General features: G+C 45.4%; 1 protein-coding gene across 1 annotated transcript in view; it reads left to right on the top strand.

Moving 5' to 3' along the window:
* Positions 1 to 22002, top strand: part of LOC138454024 (sacsin-like) — a 465635-nt gene extending 443633 nt beyond the window's left edge. Inside the window, exon 8 of the mRNA XM_069607010.1 lies at positions 10946 to 22002. Within this exon, the coding sequence (XP_069463111.1) occupies positions 10946 to 21867 (10922 nt within the window). The 3' untranslated portion in view covers positions 21868 to 22002. The remainder of the gene's footprint in view (positions 1 to 10945) is intronic.
* The last annotated feature ends 3072 nt before the right edge of the window (positions 22003 to 25074 follow it).

Below are 25074 nucleotides of genomic sequence, written 5' to 3'. Positions count from 1 at the left end.
CTGGACTCGGTGGTCTCGGTGGCTGACAGGAAGAAATCGTCGAGTTCAGCGTTTTCTTCCTCATCCACACCTCCAGACAACGAAGGGAAGAAATTGGATTCCATGGGTAGAAAGGTCATCTACTCAGCGGCAACGACAGTCAAGGCTACCAATGCCTTAACGATCATGGCCAGATATGACCGGGAGCTTTGGCTCCTCTCCTGGATATCCTCATTGATGACAAGCGGTCGAGGCTTTAGCGATGCTCCAGGAAGGCGAGGTGGCATTGGGCCGCGCCATCATGCTGGCTCTGGACATTGCAGACACAGGTTTCCGCCAGATGGAGAACAGGGTTTGTCTTCACCGGCGTGGCTGGCTCAAAGCCACCTACTTTAGACAAGAGGTTCAGACGAGGGCCTTGGACATGCTGTTCAATGGAGACAACCTGTTCAGGAAGGCTGTTGATGAATCCCTCCAGGCCATCAAGACGGACACGAAACGGCATGTGCCCTGGGCACTCTGCAGCAACAGTGACCGGCCTTTCGTTCCTTAGAAGGGAAGTCCTACAGGTCTTTGAAGGGTTTCGGTGGGGCCTCATCCTCTTACCGCCAACCCTCTCGCTTCTTGACCAAGGAAGCCAACAGAGGTCGCTCCAAGGCCTTCGGAGGGGGCGGTCGTCGTCATCGAGGACCTCAAGGCGGCGCGTCCACATCCAAGCAAGATTGAACCAGCCAGGAAATCGGGCCCCCACCCATGCACCCTGGTGGGAGTCCAGCTGGCTAACTTCGTCAGCGTGTGGGAGACCATCTCCACCGATCGTTGGCTGCTGGAAGCTTTTGCCCACTGACACACCCTAGAATTTGAATTAAAGTGTCCTCGAATACCACCGGTGGCCCGGCAGGAACAACACGTCCCTAAGCTGCTGCGGAAGGTCCGGGCCATGTTAAGAAAAAGGGCGATAGAGCTAGTCCCACAGCGACTCCGGGTCTCCGGAGTTTACTCAAGATACTTTCTCGTAATAAAGAAGACTGTGTGCTGGAGGCCCATTCTCGACCTACGACGACTCAACAAGTTCATAAAGTCCCAGGCGTTCAGGATGGTCACACTGCAGCACATGCTCGGCCAGCTGGAGCAGGGAGACTTTCTGTCGTCGTTGGATCTAGAGGACGTGTACTTCCACGTGCCCATATACAGAAGACATTGCAAGTTCCTGCGCTTCGCCGTCCAAGGGAAGCTTTACCAGTTCAAAACTCTTCCCTTAGGACTGAAGTTGGCGCCCAGGGTCTTCACCAAGTGCCTGGCGCCGGTGGCGGCCCATCTGCGACTACAGGGGATTCACGTGTACCCTTACCTGGACGGCTGGCTCACCCAGGCCAAGTCAAGGGACATTGCCGTCGATCACATGGCGAGGACCGTCCGGCTGCTGACGGACTTGGGATTCTCGGTGAATTATGCAAAGTCCTGCTTGACTCTGTCGCAGGACGCACTGTTCCTGGGAGCCAATCTCAACACTGTGTCCTGCCTGGCGGCTCCGTCGGAAAGGAGGATAGCAGCCATCTTGAGCAAGGTGCAGTAGCTGTTAGCATTGAAGATTGCCACGGTGAGGACTATCAAGTCGATGCTCGGCATGATGTTGTCATGCATATACCTGATTCGGCTCTACAGGTTGCGGATGCGTCCACTCCAGGAGCTCCTCGACGCCCGTTGGGTTCAGGTGAAGGATGGGGAGCCCACACCGGACGTCTTCACGTCAGAGGACTGTGGCTACCGGTGGAGAAGACGCTGCACATCAATGTGCTTGAACTATGGGTGGTGTTTTGGTCTCTGAAGGCGTTCCTCCCATCCCTCAAGGACAAGGTGGTGAGGGTCTTCAGAGACCATACCATCATGATGTTTTACATCCGGAAGCAGGGGGGCTCCAGATTATGGCGCTATCCCAAGAGGCACAGGACTTATGGCACTGGGCAGTCGCCGAGGGGTTGTTCCTCATTCCTTTTCACCTCACAAGAATAAAGAACACAGTCACCGACTCTCTCAGCAGGGAGCTTCGCTCTTACCACGAGTGGGAGCTTTGGCAGGATCAAGTGGACAAACAATGGTGCAGTCCTCAGATCGATCTGTTTGCGACGGCGAGGAACACCAAGTGGCAGAGGTTCGCCAGTAGGTTCCCCCCGCCGGGGATCATGAGGGACGCATTCTCCATCCCTTGGTAAGGCCTGTTTCGAATGGATAATTCGTTATCGCCAGCTTTGCTGCTTCGGAATTCTTTTTCGGCAGAGGGCGCTGTGCTCGAGGTCGTGGCGTCGATTGTCCCTCGACGGACTCCGTACGTTGTCGTCGTCACTGATGGTATAAATAGCTCGAGCCGTGCCCGTTGGCTTCAGTTCCATTTTTCTGATTGCTTCGCTCTCGAACGGCGCGCTTCGAAATTTTCTACTGAAAATGTCGTCTTCTTCAACACCCAAGACTGTTTTTAAAAAGTGTATCAACTGCGGATCGAAGATGTCGATCACAGATCCTCACCGCGTTTGTCTCTGGTGCCTCGGTTCTAGTCATCGAACCGGCGACTGTGGCTCCTGTCAGTCAATGACGGAGAAGGCTCTTCATGAGAGGAAAGGTAAACTGGCCGTGGGGAAGGAAGCTTCCAAGGCCTCCCCGAAGACTTTGGCTAAAAAACATTAAAATCAAGCGATTCGAAGGAATCGGATCGTCGTAGACACTGTAAGAGATGTCGATCTCGTAGTAGATCGAGACGCTCTTCATCTTCCTCTTCTAAGAGAGTGAAAAGAAGACATAGATCTCCTTCGTCATCTTCCGATTCATCGAACGAAGTGGTACAATGCCCGACAAAGTCGGATTCCCCTAGAAAATGGGAGGAATTTCGAAAGAAGATGATGGAGGTATTTGAGAATGCGGCCTCGACCCCCTCAAAGAAACCTCAGAAGAGCTGTACCCCTGTCGCTCCATTGGACTACAAAGGGAAGTCGGGAACTACTGTGGTAAGACCCGGTAGTATGGAGGAAACTTGAAAAACTCGAGTCGACGCCAAGTCGTCGGAAGACTCATCGAGAGTAGAGTACCTCTCCATACCACATAAGAAACAGAAGTCGTCAAACGTCCACGACTTCGTCGACGCCATTGGCGCCGGCAGCTTCGACATAGAAGCCAAAAGCGTCTTCGACGCCTGTGTCGAAGCCTTCATCGGGGTCGTTGAAGATTCCTTCGACACCTTCGAAGAATCTTTCCATTCCTTCGACGAAGACTCGGGAGGAAGGGAGGAGATTCACTCCTTTACCAAAATCAGACTTTTTTTAAGTCTATGGGCCTCATTACGACCCTGGCGGAACGGGTTAAACGGCACCGTAAAAGGTGACGCGCCGTTCAACCCATTCCGCCACATTACGAGGACCCCTCGCGGGACACGTTAAGCACGCCTGGGAAAACCAGGCATACTTACCGGGTCCCGCGAGGGGAAGAGGGAACAAACAACAGGCCATCTCGTTATGGCCCGTTGTTTGCTCTCTCTCCAATTCCCATTCAGCCCTATGGGGGCTGAAATGGGAATGGGGAAGGACCGTGTCCGGGTCCTTGAGGGAGGAATTACCGGGCCATCCGAACTCGGAATGGCCCGGTAAATCCTCATTCCGAGGACCCGGACAAGGATGCGATTTCGGCGGCAGCCATGCCGCCAATAGCGGCATGGCTACCGGCCGAACTCATAATGAGGGCCTATGTCTTCGATTTTTGAAGAATCTGGCTCTGAGGATGAGGAAATCTCTCCTTTTGGAGTGCAATATGGCACTAGACAAGTTCCAGAAGAACTTATAAACCCAGAATTTAAGATGAGAGACCTGTGCGAGACTCTGCATTCTGCTAGTGGCATTGACACGTCACCGGAATTAGTTTGCTAGGCCTGACCCTGCAGAACATGCAGATTCAGGGTACAGGAGTCTGATGAATAGAGTGATAGAATATATGGGTTGGGGTAGAACCTCACCCACTTTTGAACAGGACGATATGACGGACATAATTGTTCGGGGTCCTCAGAAGGATCGAGTTCTCCCCTTCCATAGGGCACTTCAGAGAACAGTGGAGAAGAACTGGGAAAATCCTGAAAATATTGCTGCTGTAAACAGTAATTTTCTAAGAAAATATAGACCGGCTAGTTCTGATCCTGAATATTTAAACGGACATCCCACTCCAGAAAAGTCTAGTTATTCAAGCAGCAACTACTTCAAGACAGACTGCATATCCTACTATCCCCCCGAATAGAGAGGATAAGAAAGTTGATGCTTGGGCCCGTAAAGATTTTACTTCGGGTAGTATGGCTCTTAAGGCAACCAATGTCACCTGTACCCTGGCCAGGTTTACCCATACCCTGTGGGACTGTATTCTGGTGGCGGCTGATCATATTCCGGAAGGCGAGGAAAGGGAAGGCTTCCTGAATATTGTCAAAGATGGGAAGGAGGCAATGGGGGAATGCCTCCAGTCTGGACTGGATACTGCTGATAGTATCAGCAGATCCATGGCTGCAAGCACTATACTACGCAGATTTTCGTGGTTGAGGAAGTCGGAGTTTGCACCAGATGTGCAAGCCAGACTTCTCAACATGCCTTTTGATGGCTCGAGGCTGTTTGGTAGTAAAAATCTTCAGACCTCAAAAGCGGCCGCTAAATCTTTTAGCGCCTCCATGCCACAGCCTCAGAAACCCTATTCGGGCTCATCTTCCTGAAGGGGTCGTTCTTTTGGGTACTACTCCTCTTTTGGTAGAGGAAGAGGACAGGCTTTTCAAAGAGGCAAAAGAAATGTCCCTTGTGGTGGACGAGAAAGAGGTGTGAAACCAGCCTCAGGATCGGCATCTTTGCCCTCAGCCGCCCCTGCAGCCTCCTCCAAATCACTCTGAGACCTTGTTACCAAAACCCCAGTGGGAGGCAGGATCTCTCAGCATCTGAAGGAATGGCGGGGCACTACCTCAGATGCTTGGGCACTGGAAACAGTAGCTCAAGGTTACTGTCTCCCCTTCCTAAAAAGGCCTCGGAACCATCCACCGGGAACCAACTCAGTCAAAATTCCACATCCGCTCCTGTTGACCCTGCTGGAGAAAGGTGCTATAGAACAAGTACCTGTAGCGGAGAGGAACAAGGGTTGGTACTCCCCATACTTTCTCATCCCAAAAAAGGACGGAGGATTGAGACCCATTTTGGACTTAAGAAACTTGAACAAGTTCCTCAGGAAGGACAAGTTCAAGATGGTGACTTTCTCAGATCCTTTAGGCTCTCCAACTCCAAGACTGGTTGGTATCATTGGACCTTCAGGATGCTTACTTTCATGTGCGAATCCATCTCAAGCACAGAAAGTACCTGAGGTTTGCGATTGGCAATTCTTACTATCAGTTTCGAGTTCTGCCATTCGGGTTGACCTCCGCCCGAGGGTTTTCACCAAATTAATGGCGGTGGTGGCAGCAAGTCTCAGGAGAGGGGGGGGATTCACGTCTACCCCTACCTGGACGATTGGTTGATCTCCCGAACAAGCTCAGGAACATCTTTCGATCGCCTGCCACTTCCTTCACAAATTGGGCTTCTCCCTTAATTTCAAGAAGTCCCACATGGTACCATCCCAAAGGCTCCAGTTTATCGGAGCAGTCTTGGATACTTCCTCGGGCAAAGCCTCGCCTCCCGAGGTGAGAGCTCTCCACATTCTGCAGATGGTAACAAAGTTCCAGAATGCCCAGCATCTACCGGCCTTCGATTTTCTGAGGTTGCTCGGCCTCATGGCATCCTGCATTTTCCTAGTACCAGAGGCCAGATTGAGAATGAGATCCCTTCAATGGGCACTCAGAACTCAGTGGTCCCAGTTCTCAGGGAATGTCGGATCTTCTGCAAGTCCCGAGCGCAGTTGCTCAGGATCTACTATGGTGGGCTTCCGACGACAACATCCTCAAAGGAGAATCTTTTTGGCAACCATGGCCGGAGATAACAGTAGTAACGGACGCCTCACTCACGGGGTGGGGAGCTGACACCAACGATCTGACAATCAGCGGTCGTTGGTCTCCATCGGAGTCCAAACTACACATCAACCTATTGGAGCTGAGGGCAATCAGACTAGCGCTGAAGGCCTTCCTGCCCTCTGTATAGGGAAAGAATGTCCTGATAATGACAGACAACACAGTGATATGATATGATATGGCATTTATAACACAATACAGTGGCCATGTACTACCTCAACAAGAGAGGAGGCGTAGCGTCACTACCACTGTGCAGAGAGGCAATGCAGCTCTGGTTCTGGGCAATACAAGAAGGAATCTCTCTATCGGCAGTTCTCGTAGCCGGAGAGCAGAACACAGCGGCAGATGCTCTGAGCAGGCAGAGCACAGTCTCCCACGAGTGGGAGCTAGCTCAGGAAGTCCTTCTAGAGATCGTCGCCCTTTGGGGAACCCCTCAAGTGGATCTGTTCGCTACCACGGGTAACCGGAAGTGCGAACAGTACTGCTCAAGGGAATTTCCTCCGAGAGGAGCTCTAGGTGATGCATTCGTAGTGGAGTGGAAGTTCCCACTTCTGTACGCGTTTCCTCCAGTCCCTGTGATTCCTCAAGTAATCAGGAGGTTGAGAAAGTTCAGGAAAACCATGATCTTAATTGCCCCGGATTGGGTCAGGAGGACGTGATACCCGGACCTTCTGGACATGTCCATCTGCCCTCCAATACGTCTTCCGCAAAGAGAGGATCTTCTCTCGCAAGAGGAAGGTCGGGTTCTCCATCCAGAGGTCAAGACACTCAACCTTCACGCATGGTTTCTGAGAGGTTGAGATACTAGGATTGGGATCTTCCGGATGACGTTATGGAGATTTTGCTTTCGGCCAGGAGGCCAGCAATGAAATATTTGTACCGATGTCATTGGAACAAGTTCAGTAACTGGTGCAAAGATAAGGATGTGGACCCTTGTCAATGTAGCACCCCAGTGGTGCTTTCTTTCCTATTACTTCTAGCCAATCTGGGGCTCCAGATTGGAACAATAAAAGGATATCGTGCTGCGCTGTCCATTTTCAAGCGCTCCTCGGAAGAGGTTTCCTACTTCAAAATCCCATTGATCATTCAATTCCTGAAAGGACTTACTAACGTATACCCTCCAGTACCTTTTCATACCCCAACTTGGGATTTAAATCTAGTACTTAAGATTCTAACTTGTATACCTTTTGAGCCTCTGCACTCTTGTCCCTAGAGGCTTCTAACATTAAAAACTGTCCTTCTTGTGGCCTTAACATCAGCCCGCAGGGTTGATGAACTACAGGCTCTCTCAAGTAAACCTCCATATACTACTTTTTACAAGGACAAGTTAGTTCTTAAAGTTAAACCTTCCTTTTTACCAAAACTAGTTTCTGACTTCCATTTGTCTCAAAAAATCATATTACCAACATTCTATCCTCCTCATTTGGGCAAAGAAGAGGAGAGACTGCATAGACTGGACCCCAAAAGGGCTCTCAGTTTTTACATTTCAAGAATGTCAACATTACGTCAAGATGACCAACTCTTTGTAGGTTATAAAGGTCATAAATTGGGATTATCGGTGACAAAACAAACCATATCCCGCTGGATAATTCTGGCTATAATTAAATGCTACAGATTGGTGGGAAAGGACCCCCCAGATGGGCTTCGAGCCCATTCCACTAGGGGATTGCTACTTCTGCGGCTCTGAAGAGGGGAGTCCCTGCAGCGGATATTTGTTCAGCTGCAACATGGAAATCAATGCATACTTTCATCAAGCATTATTGCTTAGATGCTTCCTCCTCCAATGAGGGTTTATTTGCCAAGGCAGTACTTCATTCCGTCCATGAAAACAGTATCTAGTACTCCCACCTCCAAAATTGCCACTGCTATGTGAGCCTATCCTAAGATGAGGAATACGTGGGAGGACACAATCCATTCGAAGAACAAGTTACTTACCAACTGTAACGTTCTTTCGACTGGTTGTTCCTCCCACGTATTCCTCATCGCCCCTCCCAACCTACCCCGCAGTACAGTGCGCGCTTTCTTACACTTTCCTCTCACGAAGAGTGCATCAGTCATGAGGCACGCCTGGGTGTTCCTCCAATATTTCATTGAAAAAACAGAACTGAAGCCAACGGCCACGGCTTGAGCTATTTATACCATCAGTGACGTCGACAAGGTACGGAGTCCGTCAAGGGACAATCGACGCCACAACCTCGAGCACAGCGCCCTCTGCCGAAAAGAAATTTCCGAAGCAGCGAAGCTGGCGATAACGAATTATCATAAGATGAGGAATACGTGGGAGGAACATCCAGTCGAAAGAACGTTACAGTTGGTAAGTAACTTGTTCTTCTGTATGCGTCCCTCCGTTGCCACTGCTACTTCGAGTCATCAGTCAACTCAGACGGTACGGGTGCAGGATTACCCTCGTCGCCCCAGCATGGCCGAGGCAGATCTGGTACCCGGACCTTCTCAGCATGTCGGCATCCCGCCACTCAAGCTGCCAGTGGTCGCAGACCTCCTCACCAGGGCAGGAGGCGAAATTCTGCACCACGACCCTGCATCGCTAAACCTCAAGGCCTGACTCCTGCAGCATTATAGTTTGGTGGTTACGAGCTTCCAGAGGACTGCACGGAGGTTCTCACCAAGGCCAGGGCATCGTCGACTTTGAAATGCTACGGACACAAATGGAAGCGTTTTGCGATCTGGTGCCAATCGTAGAAGATTGACCCTCTAAGGGTCACAGCCCCTCAAGTACTTCCAAATGTACTGTTGGCTAAATCGGGGCTGGCTCACGCCTCCATCAAGGTACATTTGGCAGCGATCTCCCGCTATACCAGGTCTCCGGGACGGTCTTCACTGTGGTTGCACGGTCTTGTCAAGGAATTCATCAAGGGACTGTTCCGCTCGTTCCCGCTGGTGAAGGCTCCGGCCCCGGCATGGGAACTCATTGTGGTGCTGACTAGGCTCATGGGGGCTCCATTCGAACCTATGCATTCAGCTCCACTTAAGTTTCTGTCGTGGAAGACAGCTTTCCTTGTGGCCATTACCTCTGCTAGACCAGTACGTGAGATTCAAGCCCTGCACTGCAAGCAACCTTACTTGACTTGCCACGAGATGAGGGTAGTGCTGCGGACGTACCCCTCCTTCATGCCAAAGGTTCCGTCAGAATTTCATCTCAGCAAGACCTTGGTGTTGCTGGCTGAAAAGACTTTGCACTCGCTGGATGTGGCTCGAGCACTGAAGTTTTATGTGGCCCGCACGAAGAGTTTCCGGAAAACTTCTCAGCTTTTTGTGAACATTGGTCCTGTGAACCAATGGAAGGCCCTGTCGAAGGCTTCCATTTTTAGGTGGCTCTCCGGCTGTATCACTCATTGTCACCGGTTGGCGGACCGACTGCTGCCTGGCCGTCTGAGAGTCCATTCTACCAGAGCGATCGATTTTACGACGGCATTCCTGACTGATGTGCCCCTGCTGGACATTTGCAGGGCTGCTACATCGAGGTCGACGCACACCTTCATGAAATTCTACTGCGTTGACAGGGATTCCAGGGAGGAGTCCAGAGTCGGCCAAGCAGTGCTGCGCAACATGTTGGCCTGAAGGTGAGCCTGGTGAGGAGGTAAGAATAATTGCTTCTGTGAGCCTTGCCACCTCCCGTGGTTGTGCATGTATGTACTACTATGTATTCTTTATTCATGAGCATGTGAATCCATGCCAGGCCCATGCTGGAGAACAACAGTTACAGGTAAGTGACTTGTTCCTTACATTTCAATTGGGAACACTGCTTACCATGAGCACATAGTAAGCAGTGTTTCCTTTTGAAATAAAATGTGCGAGCATGTTGCAGGGGGTTTCATTTAATTTTTTAGCACTGCATGGTAAGTGATGCTTACAAGCAAAAGTAAACACTGCCTGGCAGGCCAGCATGCCAGGCACTGTTTACTCACTTTGCACTGTGTAGTGCAAATGGGAGGGGCATTGCCCTTTATATTTGAATCCCGCAGTGCAAATGATGAAAATGTGGCAGCAGGGATTACAGTGTAGACGTAATGACTCCCTGCGTCAAATTACTAATTTGATCAACATGAGCCCCTAGACTTCTGAAAAGCACTGTAGCTGGACTTGTGACTCTAAGGGCACTATGCCCCATCTTTTCTATCTGGGGGAGCACCTTTTAAGTGCAGTGCCTTACTTGTAAAAGGCTGTGTATGGTGTGTGTGACTCCTCTCTTCCTTACATATTAGTTCCCTAATTTGGTTCTTACTGTGTCCTTTAGTCACTTGCTTTGCTATACTACAGTGAATAGTGTTATATTAACTGTGTTCAAAAGTAAAGTGTTAGTGCTCTGTAACCAGATCTCCCTAAAAGTGAATCTGTATATAATAGTAGTGTATGGTGTGATATGTACTAGTGTTTTTTAATTTGTGAGAGCTTGTCTAAGGCCTAACAGGTAACCGTATGTTTTACACATTCTGCCTAAATTGTATTATTAAGGGTGTTGTGTGTGCTTAACTGGACCCTTCACCACTCTCACACTTCCCTAAGTCTACACATTGCTGATCAGTCACAGTATCCAGATAGAGCTTGGCCAGACATTAGTTTCTTTCCCTGTTTACCAGAACAAAGCGGCCTCTAATAATATGTCCACAGCGGATGATTCCGTAAATCAATTTTAGCAAAGATCATGGTCAACAACAACAAAAAACATACAATAGCAAGATGATATTTCCAACTCCACCACTGTGTGACAGGATTATGCAAAGCGTGTGAATCTTTAACAGATACAAATCGGCAGGATTATTGTTGTAGGTAAATAGAATGTCATTACACCCTTCCCATACTGGAATGTTTCATACTATTTTTTACCTTGCTTGTTCATTTGCGTCTTAGAACTAAGTTATATGTACATTTGTGACAAATTGTGATGATGCCAATTACAGCACAGTCCTTGCTTACATGAGATCTTTTAATCATCTTTTGCAGGACTGTTCAAAAATGTGTTGTGCCTGGATAAGGAAGTGATCAGGAAGTACCTGCCAAAGGCCTTGCCGGAAAGCTGGATCAGTGGTCCGGAGCAGGTGACCTGGCACTTAGGAGATTCACATCACCCTCCTAGAGAATGGCTGCATGTGATTTGGAACTTTCTTCAGCAGGACGTTGATGTCTTATCTCAATTTGAAGGATACCCTTTGGTGCCCTTGATCCCTATGCAGAATAGTGCTCAGCAGCTTAAACTGACACGGCTACCGCAGAAGTCGTCACTGCTCTTTCAGACCAAAGATGGTCACAGTCTGGCAGAAAACAGTGTACGAATGATGGAGACAGTTGGCTGCACCGTGATACAAAAATGGGACTCAACAGTGTTTCACAAGACTCTTTCTAACTATATTTTGACTCCCACATCGAACAATATCTTGAAAGCCTTTTCAAATCTGGGTGTGGACATTGTTCTTAGAAAACTATCAGTGATGTCTACAGAGCAAAAGAAGATGCTCAGTGATTTGCTCTCCCAGGCCACCTGTTTCAGCACTGAAGAATGCAAGATTTTATCTCTGTTGCCCATCTTTTGCAAAACTAAATCCCTTCAGTCTTCAGGGTCCGAGTTAGTTGCAGTTGGTAATGCCCGAGCTGTGGAATTTGTCACTGTTCCACAAATTCCACAAGATCTGGTGCTACCAGTGATGCTGCTCGTCTGCAGAGACGAACAGGATCGAAGGCTACTGCTGCATATGAATGTGCCGTTCCTGAGCGCACCAGATGTGGCTCTGCTTTCTACTTTGGCCATTAAAAATGGCCAGTATGCCCTCCATCAACATAACGCAGAAGAAATCATGTTGTGGGTTTTGAGAAATGGTGATGTGCTGTTCAGTCAGAATAAAGAGCTCAGAAAGATTTGTAAAAGTCTACACTTCATACCTTGTAATGGAGAGCTTGTCAGGCCCTGTTCTCTTTTCGATCCTCAAATAACAACATTTCAGGAGTTATTTGAGTGCTGGAGATTCCCTCCCAGGAATTTTCAAGAACCGCTCATTTTGAAGTCTCTGAGATCACTTGGGCTGATGGATTCCATTAGGGATATCACCAAAGAAGATGTTTTACACATTGCAGAAGATGTGAGCAAAAACCACAACATTAGAGAGCTTCACATTATAGAGAAAAAAGCAAAGGCCCTAATCAGAGTTTGCAATGATACCCAGGTGTTATCCAGCTTTGATGACAGGACTATGCACACACTACGCAGCCTTGCATGGGTGCCGTTTACTGCTCAAAATTCCAATGCATCATTTTATAAACCGATAGAGCTGAGAAGTAAGAAGCACTCACTTCTTGTGGAGCACTCAATGCCCCTTACTGATGAATTCAATGAACAGGCCAGCAAGTATCTTAAACTCAATGATTCACCACCAGCTGAAAAGGTTGTGGAAAACCTAACAGCTCTCAGCTATCGATACAAGACTGAAGACAGTGGCACATTGGTCATGAAACTGCACAGCATTTACAAACATGTACAAGATAATCAGGGTCCGTTCTGGAATGTTTTGAGCAGTATGAAGATTTGGAATGGTGGTGGTTTTTCAGACCCATTTAGTATAGTTCTGACCTATCCTGAAGGCCTTGACCTGAGCTGCCAGATCAAGAAGGCCCCCCAGGATTTCCTGATATATAAAAGGCTGTTCCTTGACTGTGGGATTTGTGAGACTGTTCCAGATGAACAGGTCATCGGAATGCTTCAGAAAATGATGAGGGATATTGAGGTTAGGCATTCTGGCTGTGGTACTGATGTTGAGCTGAAGCTATCTATATCCATTTTGGACTGGATGAAGAGAAAGGGCCATCACAGTTCAGATGACCTTCCTATCCCAGTACAGACCAGCAAAGGAATGTTTGCCTTGAAGCCGTTGTCCACTACCTTGTTCTGTGACTTGCCGAAGGAACGTCTTAATGACCTTGGTGATGTTCTCGACTATAACATAATTCACGAAGATATTCCATTTGCTACAGCCTCATTTCTAAAACTGCCACTACTCAGCACCAAAATACTGAAACCTGAATATTTTGAACCCTGGGGACCATCGGAACCCATCACGCTCCGAATAAAGAATATTCTGAGGGAGTATAGTGAAGAAATTGACCTCTTCAAGGAGATGATACAAAACGCTGACGATGCAGGTGCCACTGTCTGCAACTTCTTAGTGGACATGAGACAAAACCTTGGGTTTCGGAACAGCCTCATAGACCCAGCTATGACCTCCTGCCAAGGACCAGCATTGTGGTCCTACAATGACAGTAAGTTTAGTGAAGAAGACTTTCGCAATATCACACGGGTCGGCGCTGCTACCAAAGAACTCCAAGTGGAAAAGATTGGTAAATTTGGTCTTGGATTCAATACGGTGTACCGTATCACTGATGTGCCATCTATCCTCAGTGGTAGCAGTGTTCTTATTTTTGACCCTAATGCAACTCACCTCAAGAAGCACATTCAGAGTGAGGCGAACCCTGGCATCAAGCTCAACCTCCAGAAGCACCCTCATGTACTTCAATTATTTTCAGACCAGTTCCAGCCATATCAGAAGGTTTTTGGCTGTGATCTGATGGATTCTGTTAACTACAATGGAACCCTTATTCGTTTGCCTTTCAGGACAGAGGAAGATGCCAAAATCTCAAAGATCTGCAATGAAAGCTTCAATGAAATACAGATTAAGCTCTTTATAAGCAACTTTACAGAGTCATCACAAAACCTTATCATCTTCTTGAGGGGAGTGCAGAAAGTAACATTGGGAATTCTTTCTCCTGACTCATCCTTACCTGATCAACATAAATTGCATCTGGAGGTATCCAGGGAACAAATTCAGAAGATAAACATTGCAGATGACTTCCTTTTGCAAAGCAAACAGAAAACTGTCACAGCCGCTCTAGATGAAAACAAGGTCACTTGTGCCAATGGAACCACGATCATCAAAGTCACATTGCTACAAAGGTCATCACCAACCTATGAAAAGCATTTTTTACTGCACTCCAGCTTTGGCATTGGAGAATCATTTCAAACATATCAAGCGAATAAGAAAAAGACCACCAGATTTGACCTTCCAGTGGCTGGAGTTGCCCTTCCACTATTAAAAAACAAGGACACTGGCAAATGGAGGCCTGATCTGGAAGACTTCGAAGGACGGGTCTTCTGTTTCTTGCCCCTACCTATTTCCTCGGGCCTTCCGTTTCATCTGAATGGATCTTTCTCCATCATGTCCAACAGGAAAAGCTTATGGGACACGACTGAGAAAGGAGAGTGGAACAGGAAGTTGCTTTGTGATGCTGTTTTGGTCACTTGGGCAAGAGCCCTGGCCCAACTCCAACAAATGGCCCGAGATGGCGATCTAATAGAGTACAGCTACCACACATTTTGGCCTGATATCGGAAGAACGAAATCTGGTTTTGTGGAGGCTCTTAAGGCTTTCTACAGAGCAGTATCCCATGGACTTGCAGATAGCCTCCCTGCAGTCTTCAGCAATGGAAAAGCATGGTGCACAATTAATCATGCATGCTTCTTGAGCTCAGACATTGTGGCCAACAAACAAGTTGGGGAGACAGCCACCAAAGTATTCTCCGCAATGCTCCCACATCCATTTGTGGCTGTCACATTGCCAGAGTGGGTAAAGGCTGGTTTTCACGCAAGTGATTGTGGCGATGCCTTGCTTCCGAATACCTATTGCTGGGAAAGATTTTACAGGGATATTGTATTTAGCAACTTGAAATCTTTGGCTGCCAGAGAAAGAGATGTCCTCATAACATATGCCATTGATATGAAGAACAAAGAAGTGGACAAACTGCTAAAGTCTTCTGCTTGCATTCCATCAACCCCATCTGGAGTCTTACAGTTCATTGGCAAACTAGTGCACCCACATGGCAGAGTTGCAACACTTTTTGAGATGAAAGACGGACGCTTTCCACAGGGAACACCAGACACGTATCGGAACCCCGAGCGGTTGTCCCGCCTAGAACATCTTGGGATGTTGAAAGACAGTATCCCCATGATGCAATTGATAGAACAAGCCCAAAATATCTCCACTCTCTGGGAAACGGATAGACAAAAAGCATGCAAACGGATCCGCTGTGTTCTGGAACTTCTTAGTGACCTTGTAGGACACACCCACAGGAAAAGTGACCAAATGATGTTTAGCAGCATTGCTTTTCTCCCTGCCAGTCTTCCTAATCACAGCAATGTGCAGAAACTTTCTGAAATTGCAATTAAGAAGCCAACAGAGATTTTCCACTACAAGCAACTTAGTTTGGTAAGCTTAAGTCAACCAGTCCTAAGTAAAGAGCATGTTGGCAGAGACTTTAAATTCTCTTCTGATATTTTAGACTTTCTGGGATTAAACCGAATTCCATCTGTTCAAGCAGTTATGTTGCAGATTGAGGAAGCTACCAGGAAAACCAATATACTGAGCCAGCAAGTTCTTACCCAGACTATCAGAAAGTGCTATACTTTTTTGAATAAAGTGATACAAAATACTCCGAAGAAAAGGAGTGAAATTAAAACCAGAGCACTCACCTTTCCATTCATTCTCATAGGTCAAGAGTGCGTACTGTTGAGTGCTGTTGCACGTAGTGTGTCGTTTGAGGCAGCCCCTTATCTCTATCAGCTGCCCAAAGAATATCAGGAATTTGACAAGTTGTGGGAGTGTGTGGGTCTCCAGGAGAATTTTGCTTTTGAGGACTACATGGCTGCCCTTCAAAGCATTGCTAGGAAACATCACGGAAAAGGGTTACCGAAAAATGACTTTGATTTAGCACTGAAATTGATCACTGGGGTATTTGAAAAAACAGATGACATTGGTGTTAGTGACTATCAAGCTCAGGGCATTCTCCTCCCGGATCAAGATTGCATCTTGCATGCTGCAGACAAGCTCCACTTCAATGACACACAATGGTTACCTTGTGGTAAAGACATGCTCTTCTGCCATGAGATGATCCCGAGATCTGTGGCTTTGAAGTTTAAGGTGCCAACCAGAATTCACAAAACACTACAGAATCTTAAAATCTCTAAGTTATCCCACTGGGTATCAAACTTTGGTTCCAAAGAAGATCTAACAAGGCGTATCAAAAACATTATTAATGAGTACTCCTCCAAGAAAGATATCTTGAAAGAGCTTATTCAGAATGCCGATGACTCGGGTGCCACAGATCTCCATTTTGTGTGGGACAGTCGGACGCACCCTTCGCTACGCATCTTTGGGGACGAGTGGAAGCCCCTGCAAGGACCAGCTCTCTGTATCTACAACAACAAACTCTTTACAGATGATGACATTGATGGCATTCAACAACTGGGCAAAGGTGGTAAAGGAGACAAACTGGACAAGACAGGGAAGTATGGACTCGGATTTAATGCTGTTTACCACCTGACAGACTGCCCATCTTTTGTTACTGGTGATAGCATGTTGTGCGTTTTCGACCCCAACCTTCTATTCTTGAAAACCTCTGATCATAACTCTCCAGGGGCAATGATGACAGTGAACCCTGAGTTCAAAAATATATTTCAGGATGTGTATGACACTTTCCTTCATGACATGTTTGATCTCGAGCATGGCACACTCTTTCGCCTCCCACTGAGGACAGCTGAGACTGTAGCTCAATCTCAAATTTCCAAAAAGACAGTTTCCAGCAAAGACATTAAAGAACTTTGTGAGGAACTGGAGAGGGATGCAAGCAGCTTAGTATTGTTTTTGAATAATATTAAAACTGTCACATTTTCACAGATCTCTGAGGAAGATGGGCAGTTGGAAAAAATAATTTCAATTGAGACAAAGATTAGCAATATATGTGCCACTAACCAGGTGGCCTTCCAAAAAAAGCTCCATGACTTTGCAGAGGGGGAATTGCCCATAGATGTGGCCACACCATACCAGGTGTTTTACACTGTAGAGGTTAAGTGCAGCAGCTCTGCATCACCTACCAAATGGATATTAGCCAAGCAGATCGGAGTTGGGGGAGAAGAAAAACTTGCTGATGTATGTAGAGTCTATGAGAATTTGAATTACCCCCGTCTGCCACATGGTGCTGTGGCAGCATGTATGAATGACGTGATTCCAGGTAGAGCCTTTTGCACTCTACCGCTCCCCACGGAGACAGGCCTACCTGTTCACATCAACGGAAGCTTCATTGTAGACTCTGCGCGCAGGGACATTTGCAAAGAGGATGGTGGGAGCATAAAGACCGAATGGAACTCTCTGCTGCTAACACATGTTCTTGCCCCACTGTACTGTGATCTCCTTGAACACTTGCACAAAACTATGATCCAAAACACAACTGGATCACTTAAATTTGAAAACATTCGTGCATCTAAATATTTTCTTGAGCCTAAATTGTTTAATTTTTTCCCCCATATATCTGAGAAAATTCCCCACCTGTGGCAGAAGATGGTTCGCCAAGTCTACTGTACGATTTTTGAAAAACAAAGTCCTCTTATTCCAGTGTATAGGAAGGAAACTGTCAAAATTCACACTTTTACAAAAGATATTGTGACAGTGCAATGGTCAGCTGTCTGTAAAAAGACAGTAACTGAAGAGCCCTTTTTCCTACTAGGTGAGCTTAATGTAGAAGTTGAACGAGCTCTTCAAAACATAAGTATGAGATTGGTTCTTCCAATTGACAGCCTTCAAAAAATCTTTGAGGAGTTTAAAAAAGGAGGGTTGGAGGTTTCAGTTCTGTGCCCGGAAACAGTCTGTATATTCTTAAAGGCACAAAGGCTGCATGAAGAAGGACGTTACCTGCCCCTCCTAGTTTCTGACACTGTCCTTCAAAATGAAGCCTGCTGTCATTGCCTTTTGAATCTTTGCTTTAATGTTGATAGAAAAAAGAGTGACAATTGCCTGGATGGGCTACCTCTTCTAGTGACGCTTGATGGAAAACTTAGAATGTTTTGTAAGACTGAGCCAAAGTATCATACCAAGTTTGCTTCCTTATTTCTAGGCCATGAGCACATGTTCACCAGCCAGAAAGTTGTTGGTGATGTGCATGTCCAACAGCTTGAGGAAGCTGGCTTTCTGAAAGAGTTCACCCTTCAAGAATCGGCAAAGTACATTAAAGACTCCCTCGGGAAAAGTTTCCAGGTGCCGTCGACGGAAGCCATTGTTCACCATGAGCTGGCTAATAGTAGAAAAGATTGGCTGGCAAGTGTTTGGAATTTCTTTGAAACCAAAATTAATGAAGGCAGTGAAAAAGATAAAAGCCCACCTCTGTTTCAAGAACTTGTTGATATTTTTTTTGACTGGACAATTGTGCCAGTAACTTTTGAAAACCACAACGCCACGTTTGTAATGTCGCTAGGATACCTCAATGCCATTGTCCATGAATGCTTGGATGAAGTGGCCAAATGCCTTTGCAAGTTAGGTTTTGCAAAGATAAATACATCACTTTTGCCATTTGACCTATACTACAACCACATTAAACCTTGCTTAGTGCAGACAAATGATTGCTCCTCAGTGCTTGAGGTGTTAAGGGCCAGAGCCAGCCTCCTCCACTGGGATAAGTTAAAGGACTGGGAGATTGATACTGTTCTGAGGTTTCTGGTAAATGGGTTACCTAACATCCAGAACAAGAGAGATTTTGTGAACAAACTTGAATATTTGCCCTTATTTCAGACAATGGGCGGAAGGCGACAGTGCCTAAGTATCTATCAGAAGAAATACATCCTAGACACAAAACTGTCAAAGGAACTGGAATTCTTTCAAGAACTTTATCAAATAGATACATATACTATTTTCCTCTGTGATCACTACATATACAAAAAAGTGGCCGAAGATCTAAACATTCAAATTATCGATGATATACAATTTCTTATACATTTTGTGCTTCCTCTGCTTCCAAGCATGAGTGAAAGGCAGCATCTCAAAGTTCTAAAATTGCTATGTGACATAAGGTATCACTATCTCACTGAATTTGAGGCTAACAAATGCATAGTTTTCTCTTCTCTCAGTTCAGTCCAGTTCATTAGAGATGTACAGGGAACACTTCAGCAAGCATCTTACTTTTATGACCATGACAATTCAATTTTTCAAACTTTCAATTTACATGCAAGGTTCATCCCAAAAAACTTCTTCAAACTGTTGGGATTTGACAATCTCTATCTGCAAGAAATGCTTTATGGTCTTGGTATGAAGCATGAAGTATCCAATGAGGACATCATTGCATTTGCATCCGAAATCGAACAGGATGCAAAAAGCGGAATTTCTGTGAAATCACTGAAACCCAAAATAAAAGCATTATTTTCCCATATGCTCCACTTGGAGGTGGGCAAACTCCCAGAGGGCTTTGTTGAGAGAGTCTGCACTATCAGATTCCTCATCCCTGTTAACATTGAAAGTGACTTGCAAAACATCTATCCTTCATACACGAAGAACACAAGTCTGATTGCTCTCAAGGGCTCCATAGTGAAGTCAAGTGACAGCGACACAATGGTGTGGACTTCGATGGCAGTGTTGTGGACAAAGTTTGAAAGATCAAAGAAATCTTTGGAGCTTCTTAAGAAATGTGGTCTCCTCTTTAGCCCACCAGTAGCCTCAGTTCTGGAAAACCTCAAGAATGTATGCCACGTACCCTGCAAATGCAAGAAACTCTTGCAAATTCGCAGTAGAGTTCTGCAAGAAATGTATTTTTTCCTACAAGAACATCTTCCCTTTGACAGTACACCTCTGATGAGTTCGCCTGTGATTTTAGTGGAGGAGGGTGATCTTGCAGAACCTAGTCAGGTCGTGCTTTCACTGCATGAAGACATTGTGTTTAGGCCCTACCTTTTCAGGTTGCCCCCTCGATTGATCCGCTACAGTTTGCTGTTCCAACATATTGGGGTAGAAGAAGAGCCATCTATATTCCACTATGCCAGGGTTCTTGCCACAATCCATGAGGAAACCAAAGAAAAGGAGCTTCCGCATGGCAACCAAAGGAAGACTTTACTTAAAGCCACTGAGAAACTGCTCTTGCTCCTGAATGAAATTAAACCTGGCACTGATCTTCAAAGACTAAAGCCACTTTACCTTCCTGCTTCTGATGGGAGGCTGTACGATTCAACTACTTTGCTTTTTAACAATTGCAATTCCAATAGGAGTATCAGTTGCTTAGAGCCTGCTTTTAAGTTTCTAGTGCACCTGGAGGATTGTAGCCTTTTTAAGGATCAATATGCACTTGGGAAACTTCTCAAACAGCTACCTGAGGAAATACAGCCCCAGATGCTCTCAGAAGTTACGGCCGAAAGTCTTGAGTCAAAAGTTACATGCAAGCTTGGTGGCATCTGTGAATTGAAAGGGCAGTTACAAGGCCTCCTGTTGTCCCGTAGCTTCCATGATGCCCTTGTCAGCCTACTACGATCACAAAACAGTGGCGAGTTATCCACAAAGGAGGCCGCTAAGCAATGCAGAGCTGTCTTTAGCAAACTGGAAATCATTTGTTGTGAAAAGATACAGACAGTTCTAGTTCTGTTAAAAGATTCTAATGCCCTTCCGGGAACGTCATTGTGCAAAGACGTGTTTATCAAGAAAGGAGAAAATGGGCAGTGCCACGTTTATCTTATGCACAAGGAAGCAATGGAGCTGCGTCAATCTGTGAAGATAATAGCTTCCCTGGCAAAAGAGATTAACGTGATAATGATGAATGTGCTCAGCTCTGAATCTTCTAGAATCCTCCTGGAGATTCTCACATGTAAGTGTCCCGAAGAGATAAGCGAGGTTTTGAAAGAGCATGGTATTTTGTCTGGAAACTCTGCAAGCCGAGCTGCTTTTTCTATGCCACATCCAGGTGAGGTGATCCCTGGTGAATGGCATGATTCCCTGGATATGAGCATTCTCAACAGTTTTAAAGTGGGGGACTACGTTGGCTACATGGACTCATCGGGCGAAGATATGTATCTCTACGCTATCATCCTGGAGCAGCTAGAGTCGAAGGTTAGTGGCAACATGGAGGTACAGATGTTTCGGATTGATCTTGGGCCTGAACGCATCATTGACGTCAGTGCTTTGGATTTGTATCAGTTTAAGAGATGTTACATCAGCAAAAACAACTGCAGAGAGTTGGTGGTGGTGGAGGACCCAGAAGAACAGAAGGAAAAACAGGATAAGTGGTTTGAAAAATCCCTTGGAGACATTAAGAATAGCATTGATGAGCAACTCAAGAACATATGGAAATTGTCAAAAGAAGAGAGAACAAAATCTATTCGAAGGCTTTACCTTCGATATCATCCAGACAAAAACATAGGGCAGGAAAAGCTTGCAAATGAAATTTGCATATACCTCCAGCAGAAGATCAGAGACCTAGAGGAAGGCAGAAATTCCTGCAGTCAAGGTAACTCAAAGAGACAATCCAATTTCTCTGGAGGCTTTTCCAACTTCTGGAGTCGATGGGATGGGGAAGCATCTCGACACCGCAGAAACCGCGAACATTTCACCAGAAAATCTAAGAGTGAATATGATTTCTGGGGGTACCACAACAGGCAGCAGCGAAAGCCAAGACCGGACGAAGCCTGTAGATGGTTCCAGCAAGCCAAGTGTGATCTTAGAGCTGCTTCCAACGACGTTGGGCGTGACAGCTGTGAATGGGTGCTCTACAAGGTCCACCAAGCCACAGAAAAAGCTTTGGTTGCAGCTCTGTGTAAAAATCATGGCAGATTTGACACAGATTTTCCCATATCAGACTTGGCTGCTAAAGTCTCCACCTTTAGTAGTGACCTTGAGGAATTACCAGAAAAGGTAAGTGAACTGGAAAGACAAGGTGTGGACAATAAGGGGACACAGTACCCACATTATCATCCAGTTCCTGGCATACCTAATAACAGCTTCCCATTAATCCAGGAAGACACAGTCATTCAAGTGGCCAAGGACATTCTTGACAAAATTAGTGCATTCATCCAGCAAAGGTGACTTCATTTGGAGCATCTTGTATTGTTGGAGATGGGCATTTAATATAATGTACCATGAATCTGAAGTATAGTGCAATTTTGTTTCCTCCTTCAAGTCCAGAGATTGGCTGATGGTACTTCAATTGCATTTGGGTCAATTCACAGCTCTTTATAACCTTTTAATTACATTCCAGAGTTTTCGTTGGAATAGCTGTTTTCATCCAGCTTCTTTAATTGCTAAAACTGTCACCACTATTGTATTATTGATGCCTACAGCCTTCTTAGGGGAATTGTCTCGCCATAACTGATATGAAACAATGTATTCTGTGAGAAGACACGCAGAAGTTTTCTCCTTCTTTTTAATGTAGCTCTATTTGAAAAAAAAAACGATGCTGCCAGTTGATAGCCCCAGATAGTGACATTACTTAAACCCTGAATTGGTTTGATAAGTACTTGGTACTCAGCACCGTAGTTTTCAGAATCATGTCCAATTACTTAATGGAACTTATCTGTATGAATGTTCGGAGTTGAGCTCTAGAATGAAATCTTAGTAAATTGGGCACATGATTTCCAACTGTACAGCAAGCGTCCCATTAATGCCCCACTTTGTGCAGGTGAAGGTGCCATTTAATGCAGCTTTGCTTTAAAACTGTTCCGTAAAAAGGAATCTAGTGACCCGGCAACCTTGCAACTGCTTGGAATTCCCCTGGAACTTTCAAAATGTCAGTTGCAACATGGGCAGCGATTCCAATCTATATCCTCTAATCACACCTCTAGTTTAGTTCTCTCTCCCTCCCTCAACATTCCTCTAGGTGGTCAACAGTGATGCTGTCAGAGTTCAGGTGAAAGAAAGTTAGCATAAAGAGTATGATCTATGTATAAGCACATGAAGATGCTGAACACTGAGAGTGTTCGTAAAATTAGAGATTACAATCCTTCATTCAGATAGTCCATGATGTGGAGCATCCGCAGAGCAATTATCAAAAGGAAAATGAGTCCGCGTAGCGATAGTGGGACAGAGTCTTCAACATTTGCACTGAAACAAATGTGGAGATGCCTGTGAGCAACTCTCCTTTTCACCAGCTACCTTATATCTGGTGCACAAAACCTAGAACCAGAGCAAATCTGGAGATGGCCAGAGCAACTTTGAGCTGCTTACCTACAAATGTGATTCACAAAGATTTGTTGATGGACATCTCGGAGATCCTCACAGCAACACTAATTTTAGGCTTTGTAAAGCAAGTATATGTTCAGTTCAGCTTTATTTCGATAATCCAGTACCATAAAAGCACAATGCAACACAATTCAATTAACAATTATTCATAATTCATTATAGCATCACTCATCATCATAATTACATGCTACACAATTACTTAATTCATAATCCACAATTTTAAACATGTTCTAAATGACTAAAATCAATAGGATTATAATCATGTAAACATCAGCCAATTTTGCTAATACATAAGTCGATGTTGATTCACTGTCGCTAGAGATTATACATGATTCCATAAATTGCAAAAAACAATGGAATCTTCAATTACACGTCCATCAGAAATGCAAAGCAATTAATGTAATTTTAACAGTAGCTTGGCCTGCTTTCTTTTCCAGGCCCGGCTGGATAATTAGCAGAGGAATGGACCTCTTATCAAAGTCCTGTTCCAAATAGTACTTTGAATGTCTCATTCCTTTGAATCCCAGAAGCCATTCCCTAAATAGTAAACAATACAAAACAATATGTGGAAACGCTTACTAACCGGTAGTGATTACCCTGGGTAACCCTACACACTGAGCAATTTGCTGGGTGGCACAGTAAAACAATAACTTGTTTGTACCCTCTTCATTGCCATCAATTCACTTTTAGAAAACCATTTGCATTTGTCAGCTGAGCCAGATTAGTGTACAGCAACCCCACTGAAATTGTCAGTTTTGTTATGCATCATTAGTGAGAGTCCACCCAGCCTTTGCATTACATGTCTGCCATTCCAGGAGCTACCTCTCCAAAGAAAACTGCTCACTGTTTTCACCTGACAGGAGCCAATTTATCAGGTTCTGAAACAATTAAAAACATGTGTTCCGGTAAACTCCACACTCACCTTCAGAAAGGTGTTCCCACCAAGAGGTTTCCCAATGGCATTTAAAAAAAATACATTCTATACATGCAATTAAGGACTTAATAACAGGAGAGCTGTTCAATTCTCACTATGTTAAGCCACCTTGTGGCATTAGGGCAAGACATGGGTCGTTTCTTGAGTTGGTTGTTTTTTATACCAAATCTTAAAGTTTTTCCACAGTAAGAAAGTAGTCCTAAGTATGTGAAGCATTCAGAATTGTATTCGATTTTTTCATCTTGCTTTCCGTGAAAGTAATCCCCAGCAGTGGTCTGGTGTAATGCTAAGGAGCAGTCCCAAGCGACATTTACTGTAATGAGTTACTCACACGAACGCCGGACCTGGAGAGCAGAAGAAGAGCTGTGGTTCAGCATATGGTCAGCGGTTGCGCCTTCCTTAAAATGTTAAATATGTTACATATTCTAAAAAAAAAATATTTATTAATTAAATGTAAATATGTTTGATAGCAGTCGTTGAATTTGTAAAGAAAGTCTCAGTTCTTATGTGTGGGAGGAATGGGATAATGTTGTGATGTTTGCCAATGCTGCCATTATCAACACCAGATACATTAATTGCACTTTGAAATAATGGTCAGTCTGTTAACTATTTACACATTTAGCTGAAACGAGAGATGTTGTTTTCTACAGGGCTGAATTTGTTAAAATTAAGCATTAGTCTTCATTATCAACTCAAAAAGAAATACATTGTTTGAAATAAGGCTGTTCCTTTAATCTATTTCTTTGTTGATTAACATATATTTTCTTTGCAAATTCCCTTTTGTTATATGGTTTTAGGGTTTTGAAATGTTATAAATGACTGATGTTACTAGTAAGCAGTCACTTTTGTGTCAGCTTGGGGGACACTTTTGTCTTGTTCCTGGGCATCAAAGCTGAAGACGATTTGCAGGGGGTCGGAGTTGTGATACGGTGTGGCATAGCATTGGAGTTCATGGAAGCGATTGGCATCTGCATTGATGCCTTGAAAAAGGTCTCTTGTTTTTGAGGTTTCTTGACTCTTTATGTCTGCCCTACTGTGGTGAATTCACAATTACTAACTCTCCGTGGGTATTGTGGGTCAGCCCCTGGAGGTGGTGGAGATCCACAAAATGGCTCAGGCCC

This window comes from Ambystoma mexicanum, chromosome 1p (genome assembly GCF_040938575.1).
Source record: "Ambystoma mexicanum isolate Mex_15411 chromosome 1p, UKY_AmexF1_1, whole genome shotgun sequence".
Classification (NCBI taxonomy): Eukaryota; Metazoa; Chordata; class Amphibia; order Caudata; family Ambystomatidae; genus Ambystoma; species Ambystoma mexicanum.
This window is presented reverse-complemented; position numbering and strand designations above follow the sequence as displayed.